Genomic DNA, 25,544 nt, shown 5'->3' on the forward strand with positions numbered 1-25,544 from the left:
CGTTCCTTGAAGCAATGCAAATTAAAATACCACAAAATTCGGGACTTTTCTATTTAACAGCAAAGGCTTGAAAACCATATGAGCCTTGCTGCTACTGACCTTCTTGCTCTGGCAGTGAAATGCCTACACACTTTGTACTCTTCTTATATAAAGCATGAAAAACTGAAAGGATGCCAGCACCCTACAAAGCTTGTGCCGGTCAGGCTAAGTACCTGAGTGTGCTCCCTTTAGTCTGCAAGCTGTCTGAGCAAAGACCATACAACTCATTACTGCTGTGATGTGCCAACACACTGAAGCAAGCACTGAAAGAAGTTAACGTTACATAGCCATAAGACATAACTAGCAACAAGCTATCCTTAGCCTCACCTGAGCTCGTCCACTAACTACAAGAGACACACAAGTATCTTGTTAACAGATTCATGTCTCTATTGTATGCAAAGTAAGTGAGACCAAGAACTCTTGACTAAAAATCTCATTTATGTCTACTTCCCAACGGCAGCGACATACCCTGTTGCGAAGTTGCTGTCTTCTTTCCAGTCCACTATCCGGCAGATGAAGAGCATATTTGAATAGTCCTCAGGTCTGGCCACAAAGTCTGAAGGGCAATCAGCTAAAGACACGTAGGCCCTTGGCACTCTGTGGTCCACAGGTGAGAACATGGCACACTTCCTGAAGAGTTCGCTATTCTTGTCTGCCAGAAGCTTGATGAAGCCTGTAGCTGCTCGGGAATGCTTCTTTTCTAAAATATAGACCACCTGGAAGAGACAAAGCTTTCTATAGTTAGTATGTTGAGAGAAACTTACTTTCTGCAGCACAATAGGAATACACAGAGCCTCAGCAGCATAGCTGGAAAAAAAATCACATGGCCTATATCCTATATTTCACTGTCTGTGTGTATGTGCGTGCATGCATTTTTTTAATTGAGCCCCTATTTACAATGTATTTTCCTTGCTATCTTGCTCATGGCTATAGAAGAGCTAAGTGCCTTCCAAGTGCTAGCTCTCCACAGCAATTTTCTTGATTACAGAACAAAACCAGACACGAAGCAGATGCTTCCAAATGCAGGGAATTAGCCACAACATACAAGCAACTCCTGTAAAATCTTTCATTTGTATCCTCGGCCTGTGATTTCAACATTCAGTGCAGAACAGGCCAGTCCAAAAACGGTGCCTCTGGCGGATCCAATGCTAACCACAGGAAAGGATGTGCTGTGGGGAATTTGGCAGTTCTCTCCTCTGTGCTTTCTGAAGTTAGGGGTTATTTTACCTTTATACAAGACAGCTTTGAAAAGAATAATAAATTACAATATCATTAAATAATTGTTCCAGAGAGGTGTTCATCCAGGCTATATTTTTGTAGACCATAATAAATCACTGGATAACAGAAATATTATAGCTGATTTCCTAAACTTATACAGATGAGTCCTTCCAGAAGGTTTCAGGAGCTGCACCTCTGTGCAATTCTGAGCACTGGAATTGCCACGCTGGATGAGACCAGCGGGCAGCCCAGCCCAGAACAGGGACCAGAATGAGAGGCTGCAAAGGAAAGCACAAGACGTGGAGAAGACCTGACCCAACCTGACCCAGTAGTCTTTTTCTGGTCTCTTAACATTCAAAGATTGGCTCAAATCTTGAACCAACAGCACTAACAGCCTTTCCAAAGTCTGTAAGAATTAGTTCTGACAACTCTGGATATTCTGACACTCATATTAGTATCCAATTTTTTTTTTCCTGAATCTTGCTAAGTAATTTTGCCTAACAAACAAAGGGAATTTAAACTAGCATAATCAGTAAAAATAACACGACATTTGAGTTTTATCAGATTGGACAATTACTCTCTTTGAAACAGAGAATGTGATTCAAAGATCAACAAATGGAGGCTACAGGGAGGCCAATGCTGGTCTCCTTCAGGCTTTGGGAGCACACACATATGCTTGCCACTCCCCACGGAGTTACCTTAGCTGTCCTTTGAAGAAACTTATCCGGGAGGAGCCTGGGATCATTCACCTTGGGTGCATCATCTTGTTTTGTTTTCTGCACAGCGCCGATCCCAACAGCCTTCACTGCATCAAATTAGAAACACAACAGTTACTGTAGCACATTTCCTTCATACATTTACTTTGGACTTTTTCTTTAAATTACAATACAAGGTGCATGCATTAGACTCATCTGAAAGGAGAAAGATCTTAAGTGCTTGAATAACTAAGGATTAAGCAATTATATCTCCAGACTAGAAAAAAAAATAGATATATGTTCACTTATCATGCAGATCTGCTGAAAAACAAGATTCAAAACAAACCCAAACTTCACAAACACGATATATCAGCCATAATAAAGAAAATGGCGGAAAAAAATCGTTCTATTTCTTAAATACTAAGAACCGTATTAATTTCCTGGCATTTCTTAGTTGGAGTCATTAATGTTATATAAATAGTCCTTTAAGTACATACATTCATTTAATATTTAATTTCCTTAACAAATGTTATGCAAGGTTATAAAGTGCATGTTTATCTTAGAAGCTGAAGCCACATCTACGAAGCTGCCCCTCTGCAGCTGTGGAACAGGATTATTATAAAGTCTTACGAAAGTAATTGCTGCGTATGATAAACAGCCACACTCCTTCCCCCTGAAACTCCCTCAACAGATACCAGGAGTATTTAAATCAACTGCCAACTAAATTGTAGCTCACAATTTTCACAATGAGAGTATCTGGCTGCTGGCACACCGAATGCTTTTTGTATTGGTGTAAAGCGATCTTTGCCACGGAGAGGGCTGGAACCAGCCCCGTGTGAGCCAAACGACTTCTGAGAGCCCACGGTTGTTACTGGTCTGACAGTGGTTTTAGGACGTGCTCTTCTCTGGAGGGCTCCTGAAGGACGGCTGCCATTTTCCACTTGTGCTCGAGGCAGATGCGGTGCATGCACGTGCTAAAATCAGGCCCCGAGCGTTCAGAAGAAGCTTGCTTTCTTAAAAAGCGTCACCAGCTGCGAGTTTCAAGGGACGTAGCTGTCACTGCTTCCCTCAGAAGCCACAAGATAAAGCAAGCTTTCGCTGAAGACCGCGTACCACACGCACGCCAGAAGGCCTCGAGGAGCGCAGCGGTGACACCCAGGCCCCCAGATGACGCCCATCTGTCCCACGGGGACCCTGGCGGGGAGCTGCCGGTGACATGACGGATGAAGGCCTCACGGCTCCGGGAGGGGAAGGAGCAGCTGCCGACAGCACCGGGGGCCTGTGTGGAGCCCCGAGGGGGACGGCTGCGGAGCCCCCTCATGAGGGCACGCTCGCAGATGGTCCCGCCGTCACGGACGGCCTGGATTGCCTTGGGGCAATGCTGCACCAGCAGTCGGTTGACAGCGACAGCTACCACGCTAATGACAAACTCCGGTTCTCATATGCTGCTAATTACCCCCAGCCTTGCCTTCTGATGTGGAGCTCCTCAGACTCGGGCTCTCCTCTGAGATCATCTTTTTGTGAAGTATCTGAGTGACCCTGTTTAGATATATTTCATCTTTACTGTCTTTCCGGCAAGGATGAGAAGAGAGCAAGCAGATATTTCAGCGGTTTTAAAATAAAAATCTACTTTCCCCAAAAGCAAGGAGCAGTAACAGCAGCAAACCCCTTTCTCTCGCACTCTTCCTGCTGGAATGAACTCAGGTTTGCCAAAACGGGGGTTACTAAGGGATAAATCCCCCACAGAGTTTCACGGTGACAAACAAGTTGGAAATAAAATTGTTTGGATAATTATAAACAGTTTAAAAAGCGGAGATATCCAAGTTACACACCTCATTGCTTACCTCCTCTAAGATCACTCTCAGCTAGAGGTTGTACCAGGAAACTGGTTAGCAAAAAATAAAGAGCAAGGAGCCGTTCTGTTTTCTTAAAAATTTTCAAGCCATCAGTTAATAGTCAAGGGTTTATGGTGTGCCAGCCATAAAGAGAGCTCGGACAAAGAACGGGACGATCTGAGACAAAGAAACATTGGCAGGCACAGAGGGCAATGAGAGCTTGGTAGCCTTCCAAAGGCCGGGCACGCAGACACACCTGACACAAGCCCAGGGCTTTACTGGAATGAACTGCCCCACTGCACGGCACATACTGGTTGGGAGAGGAACCAGATCTAAACGTGTCTGGAAAAAGCAAGACTTGCACTCACTGCTTTCCCAGCCCAGCAGAATGACAGCACCGACTCGAGGCACAACAGACAAGAATGAGAAAAGCACCATGCTCGAGGAATACGGCCTTATTAACACTGACTTCTTTCCACTTTTCCTTCCAATTCCCATCTCTCCAGAAAGTTGCTTGCATTTTTTTTCACAGAAGCAGTCAAAAAAGGAGCCAGCAGCTGCGTCCTTGGGAGGTATCACATACACGCATTCAAAAGCACAGAACCACCAGGAGGGGCTGTCGCTGGGAGCACCACAAATGGGTCACCAGTGTGTCTTTTGCTCGGGACAAAGAGCAGGCAGGACTGCAGCATTTCACCCCACTGGGCTGAAGCTGAGCCCCATGTGAACTCAGGACAGGTACCAGAAGGCATCTGAAGTCTCGCTGCGACACATGGTAGAGCTTGCCTTTTTCCTTCACAGCCAAAATCAACCACGGGCCTTTTTTGGCTGACTGGAGAATACCTTCTTCCTCCGGGGTCTCTCCAATTTCAGCATCCCTCCCAAAAAATCCTGGAGTTTCTACTAACTCCATCAGACAGAGGCTAGGATCTACAACTATACCATCAACAGAAAGAAAAGAAAGTAAACCCCAGCCATCTACTTATTCGTACCCATCTTTCTCAATCAACTTTAGTATCTAAAAGGTCATCACATACATTTACTGACGGGCAACGCTCCTGAAACTAGGGACAGGAAAGCAGACACCCAAGGAACTCTACTTTTGGGGCCAAGAGAGGTGGACTTTTCTTATAGCTTGCATCTGCTCTTTTTGAGGTCAAAATTCTGTTGGTACCAGGGCTGCATCTAATGCTCAGAGGTCTCCGTCAGCAGTGAGGGCTCCCTGTGACAAACCCCTCTGCTCAGAAAGAACTACCCATATCCACAAAAGCCTCCTGGCTCAGTTGTGAAGTTACTGCACAGAGACCTCAGTCTCAACTGAAGTATCATGACAGAGAAGCTGCCACAAGTCTGCCACCTGAGTCTCCTAAAAGCGGTCTGAAAGTGCCTCTCCTTCGCTGCACATCTGCCTGATCCTCAGTGAAGCTGGAATTTGATGTGTAGGTGGGGGCAGAGTCGAGGTGGCAGGGCCGGTGGTCTAGAAGATCTGAGCTGGAAGACACAAACATCTCCCACAATGGGCAGAGCCACGCAGGCAGTCCTGAAGGAGAGCTGACTTGAGAGAGGAGCAGGGTTTTGAGCAGGGGAGGTGGGAAGAAACTCCTTGCATTACGCCAAACTAAAAATGAATTATTCTGACCCCTTTACCGTAGTGGTTATCCAATGACCATTCAATATTTCCACCCTGGGCAAAGACATGTTTTCTGAGAAAGATTTACTATGTTAGCTTGGGCAATACTTCATAAGCTTATCTTACAGTGAAAACACTTCAGCAACTAGGATCCAGTGAAACTGCATTATAATCTCAGTGTTTTCCTTTCAGCGATTATCTGACAAACCAAAACGGTAATAGTCTTACTTTCAAAAAAAAAAAAAAAATAGGCACTAGATACAAAAAGCAACTCAAATTAGTTATGTTATTACCAACAAAGTAGATCCAGAACATTGTGGAATTTGCCTCCCTCTGTAAGAGATCAGTTGAGGCAGCTTCAACACAGTTACATTTTCTGACAGGCTTTCCTAGTCAAACTTTTTTTCTAAAGCCCCCCAAATTTCCTTTTACAATTAAATTACCATGACATTAAAAGGTGACCAAAACTCAAACTAGAATTCTGATTACTTGTGACAGATGCAAAATTATTTTCACTGGGTTTGCATTGGTCACTGTGGAAATCTGCAATTCTGTCCAAAAAGAATATAATTAAAGATGCAATATCCACTTGAAGATGAAAATATATCACAGTTTCAGATCTCAAAAACAACCCACTGGAAAAAAATCTTCTCTCCCTGGATGGAAAGAAACAATTTAAAAAAAAAAAAAAGTTCAAAGCTTGCTACTTCAGCTAGAAAAAAATCTACTTGAGAAGTTAGTTGGCTTACTCTACATGGGCATTTCTGAAAAAAAAATAAAATAAAAAAAATCAGGCAATGTTAGTGGTATGAAGTTTTTAAGAAAAAGAAAATGCTGCTTTTCAGTTTAGTGCTCAAGTACCAGAACATCTGTAAACCTTTGAAGAGCAAAGCCTATTCCTAACCAAGCAACAACACCTAGGTTGTCTTCAATAAGCAGTTTTCAGCAGATTATGTTTTAGTACCAAGCACGCAGAAAACAATGTAAAACAATTCAATTGATTAAAAATATCGTCTCAAAGGTTGTGTGTCACATTCAACAGGATGTGTTCTTGGAGCTTCTCTATACCAACACAGGAGACGTATGGAAATGAAAACTCCCTTAAACCAAAAAGCAACACATTCAAACACCCACGCGTTTGCCGTATATGTGCACAGAGCTATTGTGGCATGATCTTCATTTGAGCAATAACAAGAATAAAACATTTTGCTCCTGAAGATGGTACATGGGCTCTTCGCATTGTGTCACTGGTTATTTATTGGCTCAGAACAGGTTCTTCCTCCAAAACACAAAATTTCTGGTACTAACCAATGGTTCACATGCATACTCCATCACCAGATAAACCAAAATGTAATTTTCTGAGAGACAAGCAAAAGAATCCAGTTTCTTAAAAACACCTGTCCCTGGTCAGATGACTTCAGCTCCTGGAAAGTTATTTCGGTACCTACAGAGGTAGGAGCTCTGAGCTCCTCCCAATCCCAGCAGATTTCTCCCGCGTGAAGCCTGCAGCCCACAGGTACGAGACCTCTCTGAAGTCTTGTCCAGCACACTGCAAAGCCTCTTCACCCTCCCAACCACCCGCTGCCACGAAACCTCAGGGGATCCCCCTTCTCTGAGGCTGCTTCCCTTCTACGCAATTTGAATTTCAATTTAAAAGCAACAACGGGTTCAGAAGTTGAGAGAGAGGGCCAGCCAGCGTTATCACACAAGCCACGTGTACTTTAGGTGACAAGGTGCCCTCTTCAGCTGTACCTCCTCTGTTTGAGGTTAGAGGTGTGCTCAGCGTTAGCAGCTCAGCAGAAACAGCACCAGCACAACACCGTTTGACCTGAAACCCTCTTACTACTCGGGCAGCGAAAGGGCCATTTCGCTTGGCACCCGACACTATCCAGAACTAGAACTTGCTTTAAATAGGCTGGGAAAATACCACACACGAAGCGGTATCCTGTGAGCATTACACACACAGAGCTTTCCACCTGTGCTGGAGGGAGCACAGTTGACTGTGACACGCCTGGTAAGCCAACAGCTTTGGAATTCAGCAAGTGCAGCCTGTCCAAAATCAGCCTAGCAGCTCCCGTGTGCAATGCAAGAAGGCTCCGCAGGTATAAGAGCAGAGCAGCTCCAAACCACGTGGCATCGCCGAGCAGTCTCATCACAGGACTGCGTGACAAAGGAGCACAAGTAACTTCTCGGAGATGTTTTGAGTAAGACGACTCACCCTGCCACAGCTGTTCGTGTCTAACCACCTGAACTCACACATCTGCATGCCCAATGGCTCACTGAAGGCAAGGATCGGGAGACTCGGATGATTAGCAGGGAGATTTCTGAAGACGCACAGATGGGAGGAGACCCTCAGAGAGGGAAAGGAAAGGCACAATAACAGATGTGTACAACAAAAACACAAGCATCTGCAATAACACAGAGCAAAGGCAATGCAAAGAGGTGAGTGTAGCTGGCTTCCTTACACATGCAATGCAGCCAAGCACGTAACTCTTTACTTGTATTTAGCCACCTCCACAAGGGAGGACGGGGGAGGTGGCAGAATGATGAGACAGAATTATCACTGTTCCTCAGAACCCTCCAAGCCTGACTAACAAAGACAGCAGCATTTTGGGAAGCTGCCATCTACCCCCAACAGATCAAATCGTATCTGTCTCTGCAGCCATGAAACATTCCTACAACCACAGCACTGCTGTTCAGACCTCTGACCCCCTTCCATCCTTGAGAAGCTGCCAGTCAACAAGGGGGCTGAAAGCTTTATTGCAACAGAAATAAATATCCAAAAAATCAGGTAGTGTCGCAGTCTACACAAATGCAGTTGTATTATATTATTAAAAGTAAAATTAAAAAGTTACAAAAACATTTCCATTAACCGTTTTGCCTACTTAATGTTCTTCCTTCCTGCATGTGCATTTGTTCCTAAAGTGTGTGTGTCCAATTTTACTATTGCATGGAAAATATGTTAGCTGAATGAATCCTAATCTGATTCATCCTGGAAATCTTGCTGCTAACAATGACCATACTCTAATATGTTTATCTTCACACCCACCATTCATTCTCAGTATCATGCCCTCTCACTTTACTTGACCTAAACTTGTAACTCAAAGGAGAAACACAGGTGAATTCAGGAACATATGGTAATATGCTGAACTTAATCTAATTCAGCTTACGCAATTGCATAAGTGTTGTGGTTTTGTGTTTTTTTTTTTTTCTTTTCCTTGCTTAAGAAGTCATTTGGGGGTCAAGATAACTTACTAGGAAAGAACAGCATACGAAGCTTTCACAACATTAACTTCCATTGCAGGCTTCAGCTGTGCAACAAAAGAATAACTGAGGCTTAGTCAGCCTGTATCATTTAATCAATGCTACCATAAAGCCCAATTTGTTCAACACCGATTGAACACTTTTCTGAAGTCGTACTGTTTATTCTTCAAGAAATCTATGCTCTCATTTACAAAAAGTTATAGATCCAGAGACCCACAAACGTGAACTTGGGATAAACGAATACAGAGCTGTCTTGAGCAGCTGAAACAGCTCCAGCTTCTCTGTTGGTTTTCCAGGCTTCAGCAGAGTGAAACTGATCTGATTTTTGACAGTTCCACCTCAAGGATTTCTATTAAAAGCCATGTAACTGAGAAGATTTCCTGGTGAGCTTTCACTCTGCTGTGGCCTAGAAATGTTGAGAGCTATGCAGTGGAGACGATCCGTCTCCAGAAAGCTGCAGGCTAGGAAAGAAGCATGAAGTCTCCTCAGGAGTGCTCAGAGTAAACAGGAGCCTCAGAAGAGGAGGGAGGACATTTATTCCTTCTAGCAGCCAGTGAGGTTGGCAGGCTCCAAGTCTGTCACAGAATTCATGGCAGCAAAACTGAAAGGGGGACCCGAGCAGAGTGGCAGGACAAGCAGACTGTCCAGATTCTCGTCACCATCATCCAGTCCTTACCATCAGGCTCAGCCAAGTAGAGAAATAGCAACATCACCTAAACTCCCACACCAACAGGAGACAGCGTTAACTGCAGAAAGGCTCCAGGCTGCAAGAGGAAGGCACAATTTTAGGTTATGTCTGACTGTACCAAGCTTACCAGTGACTGATCAGTCACATTAGACTTGAAAAGCGACTGACCAGAGCTCACCTGGCCAGCGCTGAACAGGCAGGGAGCCAGGACTGGGCTGTGTAGCAGCTACAACCCAAATTCTGTTGACCCTACTTATTAACCACCAGCTATTTGATTCCATTTTCCATCGCACAATTGGTCGAGTCAGCTGTCAGTTCACTCTGCCCATAAATGAGCTATTTCTATTCAAGCTTCGTTACGTCAAGGCAGTGAGCGAGCCTCGGACATTCACACATTCAAACCCTGATCTGCAGAAGTGTAGCTGCGAGGGGAAATCCTGAACAAACACAGCTCGCTGATTACTGCCAGGGCAGCCAGTCCCCCAACCTGATTACCGCTGCGAGCCACCCCGTGGGAAGCAGGATATTCTGTGTATCTGGTAAAGTAAGATCTCTCATGAGAAGAGTTGAAAAAAAAAAAAAAGCTAAGCAAACTAGTTTGACAAAGATAGCTTTTGGCACAGTGACACAGTTTTACAAACTTTTATTTGAATATCCTTTCAGAAAGAAAGGCTGAAGCGCTTTTATGAGCACAGCTGCCATTCTCCAGAGGACAAGTAGTTGCTACTGTTCAATTGCTGATTTTTCTTTATCAGAGTGAACCGATTCCAATATTTAACAAGAGACAGCTCACATTTGTACAAAACTCATGTGACAAAGGTCTGTATAGGGATACACCATCGTAAAGTATTCTGTACAGAACATCTTGCACTTTTCCTGGGCTGGGAGGATACAGAGAAGTTTCTATTTTTTATTACGTATTGACATGCAGCATAAGGAAAATCCTTTTACAGCGGTGAAAAGTCATAGAAATAACCTATCATTTAGCACCGGGCTGGAATAAAAGTTACACTACCTCTGTTCCAGTAGGGAATGAGAATGACGATTAAGGAAAAGAATTACAGATCTGGCAGAGGCTGTGCCCGCTGGTGGCTGACTTCTTTGGATAGCAGCGACACAGAACAAGCTGAGGTCTCAGGATAAAACACAAAGGACTCACATGTCAAGAGATACCAAGCACCACGGAGAATTAATGTTTTCTCTGTACACAGCATTGTTCAGACTCGTGCCAGGATATTGTGCCTTGCTCTTTGCCTGCGTTTCAAGAGGACACAGGAACTCCAGAGAGGGTTTAAAGGACACTAGTGAGTGAGCTGAGAAACCTTCTTCAGATTTGACACTCAGGGTGCTCATTCTTGCTGTCTTTGTAAGGAAAGAACAAAGAGAACTTTTTTTTTTTCAGCATGTAAAAGTATTATTGCTGTGGAAATACAGTTGAAATTGTAATGTGCTAGAGGAAAGGGATTTCCATCTTTGCTAAAAAAGACCTACATCCAACTATCAGAACTTAACATTAAGAAAATCTAACTTTGGAACAAAGTAATATTGCTTTTTGTGTGGAACAGCTTGCAGGAGAGGAAAAGGGCTCATCACTTCCCCGATCAGAGACCTTTCTGAAGATAATCTTTAACCCAACTTCTCAGCAAGAAAGGTTCAGAAAAGCAGCGTGAACTAGTTTAACCAGGACAGCTTCTGGCACAGCGACACCGGTTATGAACTTTTATTTAAAGATCCTTGAGCAAGGCAATACCGAGACGCTTTTACGAGCATGAGAACATTCAGAAATTAGGCAGGCTGACAGGCTGAATGCGATCATCTCTTCAGTCCTGTGGACTTCCCTATTGTTCATCCCATCCCTTCTTGAGTCTTCGGGTGGGAAGGGCGGCAAGCACAGCCCTGCAGCACTCCAGGGAGACAGACCCAACACCCGGCTCTCAGCCTGCAGCACACCATGCCTAACCCTTCCTACCAGCTTGGGGTAAGTCCCATGGAAGCGCAGTAAGCCCCAAGCACGACAACACCTTCAAGGAATTCAGCCCACTCAGACCTGGGCCACAATCAACACACGTAAAGCTTCACGCTTCAGAGCTTCTGACAGCAAGGGCCAAGCCAAAATTCTTTACCCCAGTGTGTAATTAGTGATGGTAATTAGAGATGGACGGGGGACTGAGCTCTGAAGAAGAGCAGAGACACAGTAAGGGATGGGACCCAGGCCAGTGAAGAAAAGATATCAAAACTAGCCCGCACTTCCAGCATGACCCAGAGTGCTCTAATTTGAACGACTCGTCTACTTCTATTCTTCATGGTTCATTCTGATCAGCAGCAGCAGAGTAAGTGAGCCAACAGAGATGTTGTGTAATTCTACTCTGCCGTCAGAAAGGAAGAAAGATGTCTTGCAACTGAGAAGCAGCAATCTGCAGAGCTTCTGTGTGTGCACAGAGAGCTGAGCAATCACTACTAACGTGCAGAGCTACTGTGGCTTTGCCATTTCCCACCAGACCTTCCCCCTCCCTGCCCCAGGCGATTAAAAAGTGCTTTTTATTGTATTAAGGTAGTTCTGGTTATATTTCACCTCTAGAAACCTGTGGGTTTGTTTGGGTTGGATTTTTTTTTATTTACATATAAGTCCCATAGATAAATGGGACTTTTTATGTATGTATATATAGACACATACATAGAAGTACAGATGAGAACACAGTGGAATAGTTCTTGATTTTATTACACAGTATCTTTGATGGCATCTTTGTTCAGCTTGAAGCCTTCCAACTTCCCTGTGTTAGGGGAAAAGAGGAAAGCCTGCAAGTGTTCGTTTCAAAGTTGCACTGGCCACAAATTATTTCTCCTGCTCCCTTCTTCACATGAGGCCATGCAATGACTGTGTAATAAATCCTACAGTTTAATAAATCCTACAATGCAACGTTCTCATAGAAAGTAAATAAAGCACCGGTTTTGGTGTGTCAGCAAGAAATTCCCCCACTGTAGTGTCTCATCTCCCATCCACCTTTGTTTTGCTGCGGCAGCTGTTTCCAGCAGAAGGGATGTAACGTAAAGGCTCTCAGACATTTAGCTTGAAACAAGCACAGCGGGCAGCAGCAGCCAAGCAGTGCTGCCAGGGGAGGCCCACATCACGCAGGGAAGGCCACTTCCACCCGCTGCAAAGCACTCTGCCTCCTGATGCCCGTGTCCTGTTCCAGCGGATGCCCTAGGAAGTGCAGTGGGTATTATCCCCTGAGGCTGAACTCTACCTCGAAAAAGTGCACATTTGGTCCTTTCAAAAAGCATTTTGAGCCACACCTGGCTGTCCTGAGGGCAGAATTTGGCAGGATCTCTTCTTTTTTCATGACAGTTATCACTGATGCTAGAGCAACTATTGCTATTTTCCAGGCAAGTCTTAAAAATCTGGATAAGCGATGATATGAGAAATTGTATGAAAGACAGGAAACAAGCCAAAGCAATCATCAGCTGCTCAAAAACACCTTAAGAAAATGCAGCATCATAAAGTTTATATGTATAAAGAAAGGAGGGCATTAAGCAGCAGAGCAAGAAGAAACTGGAGAAAAATCCATGTGAATTGTGTAGCCAAAGAAGCTAAAGCAGCTATTAAAAGAGTTGATAGCAAAATACAAACTCAGCAGAAATCTAACTGGCACAATCGCACCAGCCACAAGGCCTGTGCAGGATGAACAAGGAAAGGCCTCGGAAATAAAAGAAAACAGTTGGCTAACACAACTGCAATGGAGAAATAAGTTGGATTTCCACCATGTAGACAGCAAGCTGGTCTAACATTTGCCATACAAGTATTCTCCAAGGACAGAACTAAATGGCAAAAACCACTCAGATGGCACAGATTTTAAGAGATGATTTGAGAGCCTCCAACACAGGTCACTCCAGAGCATCTCAAGGAACTGATACACCAAGAGAAGTAACTCCCATCAAGCCTTCACACGAAAGCACAGTTATACAGATCTGTATTTATTTTAATTGCTGGTGTCAAACTAGAGCGTATTCCTCTGACTTTTAATTTGCCATTGCTATAAGAAGTAGAAAATAGAGATGCTACAGACACGTGACTCAGGAGCACATTAGGAGATTTAGAGTTGCCAAGCCAAAGCAGCAGCTTGACAGCGTGCAGCTATAACATGGTGTCCAAGACTGAAAAAAAAAAAAAGATGGGGTTAATTACTAGCTACATAAAACATCTGTGGGCAATACAACTAACTCCCAACATTTCCTTACATTGGAAAGTAACAGAACAAGATGGAAGTTGGTTCATGTACCTTGGCAGTAACTCAAAGACAGTGGAGGTACCAGAAGGAAATAGCATCATGAACTGGTGAGGTGGCGAATCCATTCATGAACTGAAACCAACGTTTTGTCATAAAAGCTACAACACTTCTACACAAGTGCTATTTCCATTTTTATTAACAGATGGGTGTGAAAAATGGAAATCTACCAACAGTATAGGCAGAGGTCTGTACATCCTCAAAAGCAATCCCTCAGGAAAATAGGAGGTATTAAACAGAGCAGCTTTACAACCACCGCCACGATTCGTCAGAGACCAACAACTACTTATATCCTAAGTTGCTGCTGTCTTTTCTGGATGACTGGGACATGCATCAGGAATGCACCAGAATATCTGTCCTGGCAAATCTTTTACCAGCAGCTGAAGGCACACGTTAAATGCTCCAATTGTCAGAATCCTTTCAACGCACGGTTCTTCAGGAGAGGAAATCTTAGGAGATTTAGTACCAGAAAGGACATGTGAAGAGCAGCATAGTATAGTCTGGAACAGGGGAGCCTATTTTATTTTGCCTTAAGCAACACTTGATGGTTTGGATGGAATTCAGATTCGGAATGAAATAGGTTTGCCTTCAAAACAGATCACATAATTGGCTTTAGGTTTTAGAGCAATTTTCTTTTTAAATGGACCAAATCTTTAAGTTGCTCATAACTCAACTGTTTGAAAACAGCAACAAACCTAACTGCCCCCAAGGAAATATATTCCTATCCCCAAACTGAGACGCATAGATTGGCCAGCCAAGCTGCGATGAAGGAAACTGCTACAGCAGCATTTTGAAGAAAACAGCAACCAGCAGTCCCCAGACAGCCCTGAGAATTGCAGATCTAAAGGTGTGACTCCTGTTTCACAGATTTACTTTGCATCAATCAAAACTACATAAAACCCAGTCCTTAATATCCATTCAGAACTACGAAGGCAGTTTAGCAGAAAGGGATAGAAGCGATAAGGCATTAAGCTTTTATGTTTGTATTTTATATCTTGCAGCAAAGCAAGGCAACAAAGTAATACTTCGATGGTTTGCTCAAATAAAGGTTTAAATCAGCACTCTGATCTACTCACCCTTTTCACCAGTATCCAGGGAAAGTTTCTTAACGTCATCAGCCAACATATCCTGCAAGTGGTCTTGTCCATGCTCTGCCTCATTATCATCAAACTGAGCTTCTATAATGACATCCGGACTTTTAGCATCGTCTTTCGCCGTCTCTCGAGGAACGCAAGTCCCCAGCATATCCTCAGGGACATCTGATTCACGCGTGGCTTCTGTTTCTTTGTCACTACCATCTGGCTTTATTACCTGAAGGAGCAAGGGATTAAAAAAAAGAGGCAAGCTAAATCGCTGGACTGAAGAATGAAAACATTATCTTTCTGTTTTCATCTGCATCCCCAAGGAGCTGACAATGAATTGTGGGTGGCTGGTGGCACACTTCAATTGCCATGTAATTAGCCACAGATATTGCACAATCAAAAGAAGCACCTCGCTAGGATAACGACGGGAATGGCATGGCTTTTGCAGTACCTCAACTGTGACAATAAATGTATCCAAAGCCTATCTAGAGCATAACCAGACCGCTCCTGCCAAGCCTCTAATCAGCTCTCCAGAAGTTGGGAGTAAGCAGAGGGATGGAGGAGGACACCCCACAGCCTAGCGAGCTGCCGAGGCCGTTGTTTGCTGCCATACACTGAGCCATCCTGGGGAGTCCCGAACTCCAGGAGTCCCAGTGAATGCCAAGATCATCTCAAAGCACATCTCTGGCCACAACGCCATTGGGAATGGACTGAACAAGTTCAGACCAGAGAACGCTGCACCCTGCGATCCGAGGAGGAACCGGACTGGGGCAGCTTGGTAAGGCACCAATGTCTACATTTATTTTAGGCTTCTGTTTGTTAAAGGCACACGGTTATTGCTGCTACCTACGTAAACCTCCCAAATAAGTTACTGAGAAGTAGAAACTCCGTACATAAACACCAGTTCAGACAAGCACCTCGGACCATTGCTGCAGACTTGTCCCCGTTTTAGTGCAGCAATGGCACACGAGGAGGAGGAACCACACACACAATCACGTCAAATGAAATCACACACAAGCCCTGTCCAAATAAAGCAGAGCCCAGACCTGGATGGCATCCCTCTGCGCACATGACAGACGCGGGAACGGCTCCATCTCGGGCTGTATCGATCACAATGGTTCACACCTTGGATAAACACACTTTTACAAGCATCCTCCATGCAACCAACAGCAAGCTGCAAGCACCCTCGAGGTCCTGGAACCTAGGTCCAGGTTTTGGTTTCTAAAGCAGTGCTTAAGTTTCCTTCAAGCTGCAGTACTTTGGTGCAAGATGCAGATCAGCATGGGTTAAGGTGATAAGATCACGAGCTGCTATAACCACAAAGAAGAGGGGTGACCCCATTCCAACACCCTCCTGGTGACTGAGCTCCTCTCCAGCTGGTGTTCACTGCTCAAAATGCTCCCCTGTGGTCCCTAGCATCACTACCCCAGTACATGACCACTGCAACTCCCACCACCAGAAAGGCAAGCAAAAGGACCTTAAAAGAAAAAAAAAAAAAAGAAAAGAAAAAAAAATCCTTTCCAGTACTGCATTTCAAATGATTGGTGGAGTCATTAGAAATAAGCATAAATAGCTGTGACAGGTCCTCGCTGAAGACAACCATTCCAAAGGAGGAAAAACACAATTCAAAAGGCTCCATAATTTATTTTTTTTTTTTTTTAGTAATTAAAAAGCAAATAGAACAAATCAGACCTGTACAGGCAAGAATTTCACAACTTGAAGCACACAAAGCTACATCAGTGCTTTCAAGCAGTACCCGCTTCTTTGTAATCTCTTCTCAATACGCAACAAAATCAATTTTAACACCGGGTTGAATTCAAGCCTTTAAAAAAGCCCTGAGATGACATTATTCTGAACTCTTGTTACCTTTTGTGACTCTGCTTTCCATCTTTTCCTTTTAATATGTATATAATTTGTTACCATAGCAGATTTTGAGTCAAACATTAAATTGTGAAGAAAAAAAAAAAAAGGGAAAAGTTTGGCAGAAGGTGGGAAAATGGCCGATTATTAAAGCTGGCTACATTCAGTACATAAAATACTGACACACGATGGTCTGGGCAAGAACAGTCTATTAGATTAGAGAGCTGACAAGGCTCCACATGCTAGCGACTCTGCCAGTGTGCCTATCCAAAAAGCAAACTAGTGTCAACAGTAATGCTTGGACCCTCCCATGGTCAGATATGGATGTATTCAGCTCTTAAATTTCAGTTGCACCAGATGTGTGCAAGTGTGCAACTGCAGCAGGAGTTCATTTTCTCCAATCCCTTCAGGCTTTGCCTGATTTTTTTTTTCTTTTCAAGTCATTCTTTGGAAGTGTGGGATGTGTTTCTGGTGCTAAATCGCAAATCTTTCTATATCTAATGCAGCTAACAACATCAAATATATTTGAACGATAGGAAGCGCTTCTCCAAAGACGCAGCACTGAAAAGCTTATGCTTGAAGAGTTTATGTTGCATTAAAGAAGGCAGCAAATACTCATTTCTTTTTAAATGCCATGCACTAAAATTAGCATGCTTCCCCCAAGCTAGGATACACCCCGCTGCCACTAGCTAGCGCGATACGCCAGCTGGGACTACCTAAGCCCCCAGTCACACATTTCCTTACAGATTTGCAAATGGATTTTTAAGTAAAGTTTTCCAGAGTCCACGAAATCACGACCTCCACACACAGCAGAGCCGCAAAATGCCCAGATGCTGTCAAGCATGGGTGATAGGATTTGCCTTTTTTCTCAAGGCCAAGACCGATCAGTTAGGCTGACCTCATCCATACCAGAGCAGGGAATTTCACCCAAAAATGCTTACATCACACCAGGAATCTAGGGAAGCTGTACATCACAGGACTGGAAAGCTGCGTAAGGCTTCACGAAATCAGGAGCTCAATGGATACAATTATTCCCGTTAAGATGATCTCCTTGGTGCTGGCCAACATGAGCTCACCACACAGATTCCAAACGCAGGATGCTGCTGTATCAAACAGCAGGGTATTGGATCATCAGATTAACCTTTTCTTACACGCAGCATTTTGGGAAACATAATCTTATGACACTGTACTCTATTTCTTATTGTGCAATTGAAGCTCATCCATGAAATGATGCATACAGACAGAATAAATATATCAGAATTTAATCGGAAAAGCAGAGCAAATCAAATACACAATTATGTAATTTTGTTACAGTCATGTGTGGTGCAGAGCACAGCTCTTTGCCAGTGCAGCTCACCAAGGAGGGCATTCCCCATCGCTGCACACAGATGACGTGTGTGACCCTGCTATCGTGCAAACGCCCCCGGGTGCATGGTCAAAGCCCACTGAAGAACCTTAGCTTCCTGACCCGGGAAGTCAAATGTCAGCCCCACGGTTATATTATTTTCATATGCTCCTTAATCAAAAAAATACCTTGTAAGAAGCATTTTCTTGAAAGTCGATTGCTTATTTGAATGTCTGATCCTCAAGATAGTGGCTGAATAAATTTTCTTCCAACTTTAAACAAACATCCATAGCTGAACAAGCATCAAGTTTCTGCCCCACAGTGATTGGTTTGTAAAGTCACAGCTGACTGAACACAAGATCTTTGAATGAAAATCCCATCTCAACCATAAACGTAATAAAAAACAGCTAGTGGGCAAGTGCATCCTGGCACGAATCTGCACAATCTGGACAGCAGAGCGATTACCTCGCTGCATTCAGCCCAGCCTTGAAGTAGCCATCAAATGAACGATTGTCCTTACTTGGGAGGAATTTGTTCCAACAGAAAACTGAACCGGGAAGCCGTGCATCTGAAAGCACCACGGGTTACCTTCAGAGCTACAGGAGAAACTGCTTTCTCTGCCAGAAGCAATCTTCTCTCCGCCCTGTTAGTTCCAGGCTTTTCACAGACTTTCCACTTAAGCCTCCCATCCACCCTAGGACAAACCCCAGGCCTGTTTATTCTCACATCAGGTATGGTTTTTCTGATGTTAACTGTTGCCATTGAGGAAGCAGCCACTCATACAAGGCTTTCATCTCTCTCAAACTACTGAACTAGACCAGGGCCTTGCAATCTCCTTTGAGCTGTTAACCCCCAGGCTTTTTCCAATAGATGTACCAAACCCTCAAAGTTTATAACCCCGATCCTAATAGATTTGTTTTAATTCCTCACCCAACTGTGATCCTTACAAGCCACACGTGGATCCGCACTGACCAGGAGACATGGGTGACTGCTAGACTAGACACAGCTGGATGTACACACCTTGCATGCCTAAAAGCTTTCCACATAGGGCCATTGGTTTCAACAGAGGCTCATGCAAAATGCTCCCCTTCGCTGATAGGGTCTTGCAGGTAAGGAAGTAGGAAAATCTTCACTACAGGTATTTTGGACACAGAATCGAAGACTGAAATTTCTCTCAACGTGCTTGTATTAAAATGAGGGACTATGATATCAAGTTTTAGACATTTCCACCAGAGCACCCTATTGTTGAGATTTTTCAGGTAAAACTTGTCCACCAAACTCTGGGACATCACTGTTACTTCAAGCAGGGAACACCTTAAATTGTTCTTTAAACATCTAATTGTGCCCGGTTTTCTAAAATCGCTGTCCTTTTCCACAGCCGAACTGTTTCAAAAACTCAAAGCCAGCATTTGCTTTCACTTAAAAAAGCAACAACAAATAGATACATGACTCATTCGTAAAGTGTTTAACTGTGTTTAGATTTGACAGCGAAGGAGGACGCTTATGGCATTTATCATATTAGCTCAAGTAGGTCATTTAGAAGCCCTGGGAGGCAGCTTTCTGCCACTCCAGAATTCACCAAAGTCCCCCAAAGGCCTTGCCGCAAACGTGCAGTAGGAAACCCACAAGTACACAAAACATCCCACTGGGATTTCGGTTTCTGGTGGGATTCCACAGAGGCCTGCAGTAGGCCAAGCCTTCAAAACAATCGGAAACTAAATATTAAGTCACTGGTAATAAAACTCACGGATGACAAAGACTTGAGGAGCAGTCAAGTCCAATTGGTGAACGAGGCTGATCTGAATCCAGGACGCTTGAGAATAGCCAAAAGTAAACTCAAATATCTAAGAATATGCAACACATGCCTGCGAATGGGTCTGCCTTGGAAATCACTGACTGAAGGGAATGTGAAAGGCTTCTAATGAACAAAAATCTCAGCAGGAGGATCCCCTTTGTTATAAAGAGTGCTATTATACACAGTAAAAGTAATCTTGGGTTTGTAATGCTGCACCAGTGGGAGACACTAGGCTTGTGCAGTGCATATTTTCATAAAGATATTGTAGAAAAGTCGGAAGCGATATAGTACAGCTTTCTACACTAAGTCAGTCAAAACCTGGCAAAACGCCTCATGAGTAATCAAACCCCAAATGTGCAACTTATCCAGAAGATTTCCGACGTGACGAGTCATTTGTGGTAACTACCTCCAGTGGGGCAAACGGGTCGAAAGGGGCTCCTCAAGGTGCTGCAGATACACGAGCAAGCAGGAGCTGAGGACAGACTCATGGTAAGTAGGAAACATCTTGAGCAGGGAGGATGAAACATGGGGACAGCTACAAGGAAAATAAGGTCTTCAGCCCCAACCTGTCTCCTGAGGTCTGCAAATCAAGGCAAGATGCCTTTCTTCCAAAAAATAAAGACTGGTTAAACACAAGTTCTGCTTTAGCTGTAGACAAGTTATGAGCAATGCTGGGTAGGGAGGCAAAGTTGAGGTCAGAGCCTTTGGTCTTCTCTGGTGCTGAGCCTTGGTTAAGCAATAAGTTTGAGAAATAGAAACAGGTTGAAAGGGGTTATTTCGAAAGGGAGACAGCTGAAAACAGGCGCTTTGGACCAAATTGCAATCTCACACTTAAAAAGACCGTTGCCACCACAACACTAATACAAACTCCTCATTTCATACCAATTCTGCGAACACCTGCATCTGTTCGCCTCCCAGCTTTTGCCATATTAAACAGGCTTCACTTAAACCTGGTTCCCTAATGTTCGCTCACAAGGGAGTAGGAATGGAGCCTGGCTAGCATGAGGATGCTGTCACAGCTCATACGTACATGCTAGAGCCAAGATACCATAAATATTAACAAGGAAGACCTTTGCTTTTCTGAAAAGGGCAACCCAACAAAGGCTGGCTCACTCTAGCTCCTTCTTGGCTAAAGAAAGGATGGGACTTCCAATAAGAGAAAAACCACCTGTCCCAGCCACCTCTCCTGCTCTTTGTAATCTCACACACATCAAACAGCTCTGGCAAAGACAACTCGGTAGGAGCAATCATGGCATTACTTTTAAAATAGCGATAATGCTAGCGTTCAGGTTGCTTTTTTGTGTGTTTTTGTTGTGTGTGTGTTTTTTTTTCTTTAAAAAACAATCTTAAATTCTAAGCGACTGGAAACACTTGCTAACAGCCAGCAGGATAGCTATTTTATATTATACAGCACGTTATAGTTTACATTCCAGACACATCACATTGGACGCAATAATCGTACAAACATCCAAACCAAAACCTCTCCTCCTGCCTAGCAGAAGGCTACTTGCTGCCCAGCAGGCTCCGTTGTTACCAGGTGTCCCCCAGAAGCCATCCAGCTTGTGGATTCAAAGGGGCAAACTATCTGAGTACGCAGAGGCTTTTTAGAAGCAGCCGACACCAGCTGTGGAGGGGAGACAGCACGATTAATTACCGAGCGTTTTCAGAGCTCTTCTCTGACTTGTTCCCACTGCAGGAGGTGGGAGAGAAACAAATGCAATACAGCACATGCATTTTCAAAACAAAATGCAGAGACGGCTCTGCAATACACTCATCTCCTCCCATCCTCCCCAGCATCCTGCATCCTCTCCTCTCAGACTAACCCTCAGCAAAGCCAGTGCTTGCTGCAGAGTTAATTGAGGAAATCAGAGGGTGTGCAGGGTTAGCCCAGCCCCAGCAGACAGCCCCGCTGTACAGTTCAAGCAGGGCTTGTCCATCCTGAGCATGGCAGGGACTGCAGCAAGTGCTGAAGGGCTTGCACAGCACGGGGGATTTGAGCCTACGCACCGTGGGAGGTGGCAGGCCACCAGTGCTACAAGGCACCTCCACATCGCCTCCAGCACCCCAGGAAGCTCATCAGCCCTGCCTGAAACAAGCACTGAATCTGGTCAGAGGAAGCGACTGATAACCTAAGGAGCAGAATTAACTGCAAAGAACATTATCTCCAAACGGCCACCTTTCCTCACTGCTTATCCTGTTCCCGTTAGTAACCCTTATTCCTGAGCTGGTCTCCCGTCTTGTCTCTGTGCTTCAGTCTGTACTTAGACATCACAGGTTAGCATGTCCTCCCTGAGTCCTTCTCCTACCCCCTCACACAAATAACTAGTGCCAAGTGGAAAAGCATCAACAGGGAAAATTCTCAAGCCTGACCTTTCTGAATCCCTGAGCCAAAACAAGAGCTGCCTCCTCACCAGGCCTTCCCACTCCCCGCCTGGTCTCTGACCTATCATTTGCCTCAGAGCTCCACACTCACAGTGCCCTGGCCCTTGTCCCACACCTCTGCTCTGCTTCCACACGTGTTCGGCAACACTTAATTATCACCAAGCAGGAGACACTTGCCTCTGCCCTCATCTCTCCCTTCAGTCCCTTCCTGTGGCATCTCTGGCCTCCCCTGGCCCACCTCACCCACCTCTGGCTCTTGCACCCCTGCCAATTGGATACAGGGTCCGACGATCAGAACACGTTCCCCAAGTTCACTTCATCTGGTTGCCCTATAACACAAAATTAGACAGCCCCGTCTGTACGCTCCTGCCTTTTGTATCCTCTAACACTTGCTTAAAAAGGCAGGAAAGCCAGAACAGTCTCTCCCTGCACAGCACAGGCACCCCATGCTGCCACAGCACCGGCGCCTTGGATCACAGCACTTCAAAACTCCAAAAAAAAAAACCTAATCTCTGGACTTCAGAGGAAATATCCGAGCTCATATCAGGCCCCTCACCCCCAAACTGCTTTAAAAACAAAGCTGCTAAAGATCCTGGGGACCCCATGATACATCTTGTGCAACCTTCCCCAAGGATTAGTTGGGAATACCTGTGACGGAGACCTCCGGGCATGAGGGGATTCACACGCCACAGCTGCTGTGTGATATTTAGACCTCTTGAGGTGAGAGTGTTAAGAAGAGAGACGACGTGGGGAAGCAAAGTGTCCCTGTGCCTGCTCGCAGGGAACACTACGATCCCCTCGGTAGACAAGCCAACCTGTGAAGGATTCCCAACAGCATTACAAAGAGCTGTGTATTATTATAGCCGGATCAACAAACTTGTTCCGCACTTTCCACTCCAGCTACCGCCCCCAGGATTTGATTTGGTGCTAGGCTTAAAGCTAAGCCTCTATTTTCAGAACACCTATGGCTATTGCTCTGACCTTCCCCCACACATTCCCCAAAACACAGGAGTCCCTGGAGCAGCAGAGATACAGCAGACACCTCATATCCCAGCCGCAGGCTCCCAACCCACACACCGCTCTCCTGGACAGCTGTGTATTGTCACATTTTAAACAGGGATGAATATTTAGCAATATCCCATCATCTCATCTGTATGTCAAGCCTCCCTGGTGAGAAAAGTTTGACCCCGGGGAGGTGCAGAAGATCTGGTTCAGCATCCAACCTTTAGCACACGCAGGACTCAACCTTCTCCTACACGCTCATCCCACAGTCAGGCTCACAAAATCCAACCAGGCACACGCAGTTCCTCCATCTCCTACAAACAAACTCTTTTCATAAAAGAGGCCCTTCACGCTGGCAGCCTCCCTGCTGGACCCCAGCGAAATGTTCCTTGTACCTTGGGTCTTTGTATTGCCTGCTCCTCGCAAGACCTCCCACTTTGGTGCATCTCATGAGCTGTGTGTTGCACTCCAGGCCACAGCGAACTGGAAACGAGAGTGTAATGCACAGGGCCCAGCTATGAGGTTGCCAGAACATATTGGTTTGAAACATCACAGAAAATATTCGGCTCCATATTTTCAACAGTAGCCAGGAAGAAAATGCATGGAACAATTTTGAGAACTGTTTTTCAAAAGTCATTTAAATCAAATTATGCCCCATCCACACTGGCAGCAAAACCCTCTCTGCTAACTGGAACTGGTTTTCTTTTCTTTGTGTGTGTGTTCTTTTCTTTTTGGTTTAACTTCTTTTTTAAAAACTGTCTCCCAGCCATCTTTTTCTGGTAATGTGGACAGGCACTGCAACACTACAGGAACGGGTGCCAGGACAAAACCTATGATGCACAGTCCCTCGAATAAATCACTCAAGAGGGGTGGATTAGAGAAAGAGAGCAACGTAAGGTTACATCTTCAACGATACGATTCTCTGAAATCACTGCATTTTCAGCAAACTGTTGCAGAAAGACATCCAGCTTGCAGCTGATGTAAAGAAGTAGACAGGCTTTTGGATCATTTGCAGCTTCAAAACAACAATACCCTGAATCAATATATTTTAAAAGATGTAATTATTACATAGTGCTCGCATGTAATCAGAAAAGAATCTACTTGTGCCGAGTGTATCGTTTGAGAGCTTCCATGCCAAGCAAATCCACACCACTGGCTCACACAAACCCAAAGTATTATCCACTGCTGCCTTTTTTCTTTTTTTTCTTTTTTTTAAAGTATGTATGAAAAACATATTTCCTGGAAACAATGATACCCTTTGAAGGCACATTCAACATTTCAAACCGAACAAGCCTGCACCCGCACGTGCCCGTAAGAGGAAAGTAGGTTGACAATGCAAACTAATCGAAATGTACCGCAAGGGCTATCCAAGATATTTGCATATCTATACCTCCCAAGGCTATATAGGTTTGAAACTTCTCTCCAAATTCTGTAAAAAATGATTTCTTACGCGTCTAAGAAAACCTCTTACTGGTGATCAGCACTTTAACTTATCAAGGCAGGAAACAAATCAACCGAGAGTTAACACGTCAGAGCTTGTGCCTTAAGCCCCTCACTTTCTTGTTTCACTCCTTTTGATTGGGTTCCGAGTGCCAGTTCCCAGGGGTCTCAGCCCTGCACATGTTTTGACACACTTTCAAAGCCCAGAATGGTACACCTGGGACAAAGCACACACTGTTCAGGAAGCATGCCGGGGCCAAGAAAAGCAATAGAAATTTCCACAGCTAACTCGCATTACTGTTTGCCAATAAGCCTCTTATTATGAAAACCCATAATTGGAAACTGTCATATTACAGAACAATTTATGGAAGTTTTCAGAGTATATATGTCCCAGTGGGAGCCTCCTTTGATGTGTTCCATCGGCCCAGGTCTGCTTATTTATTCATGCAGTGGAAGAAGAGCATCAGGAACCTAAACAAGTCATCACTGAAGCGTCACTGAGACTCCCACTCTAGGAGTGCTTCAAATAGTTCTTCGCTTCTTCGTCTTCTCAGTCATTCATCTTTATGGCTGCATTCAGTCAACAGCTTGGCTGCCCCATCTTTGTTTCATTTCATTTTCTGCAGAAACATTCCTGCATATACATTGTCATCAGCCGCTCCTCTGAGGACAAGGAAGGCAAAACACAGCTGCTTGGGGCTGCCTGCATCCTGCCATGCTTGCCTCAATCCCATCAGACGAGCTTGGCAAAATTAAATCCTACTCCCACAGCCTCTACCCTGTCTCACCAAGGAAACTGGCACCTACATCGATTCCTAAATCAGATTTCAATCACATCAAAACAGGGCTCCAACCAAGAACAACAGTCTCATCTGGAGCCAGTATGATACTATTAAACTGCACGCATGCAGCCAGTACTTCCTATGAAGATACCCACTCTTTGGTGTGAAGGTAAAAGCATTTCACAACAGGTGCTGGAGGGGCAT

The 25,544-nt window shown here is 44.5% G+C and overlaps 1 protein-coding gene across 3 annotated transcripts in view; it reads right to left on the reverse strand.

Annotated features, from left to right (window-relative positions):
• The window catches only part of DIS3L2 (DIS3 like 3'-5' exoribonuclease 2), a 187,567-nt gene that overhangs the window by 111,323 nt on the left and 50,700 nt on the right, over window positions 1–25,544 (reverse strand). For all 3 annotated transcript variants that reach the window (XM_068691642.1, XM_068691645.1, XM_068691643.1), the window contains 3 exons: window positions 14,729–14,963; window positions 1,956–2,062; window positions 508–755 (listed from right to left, as the gene is read on the reverse strand). In XM_068691642.1, the coding sequence (XP_068547743.1) occupies window positions 508–755; window positions 1,956–2,062; window positions 14,729–14,963 (590 nt within the window). The remainder of the gene's footprint in view (window positions 1–507; window positions 756–1,955; window positions 2,063–14,728; window positions 14,964–25,544) is intronic.

The sequence above is a fragment of the Anas acuta genome, chromosome 9 (genome assembly GCF_963932015.1).
Source record: "Anas acuta chromosome 9, bAnaAcu1.1, whole genome shotgun sequence".
NCBI lineage: Eukaryota > Metazoa > Chordata > Aves > Anseriformes > Anatidae > Anas > Anas acuta.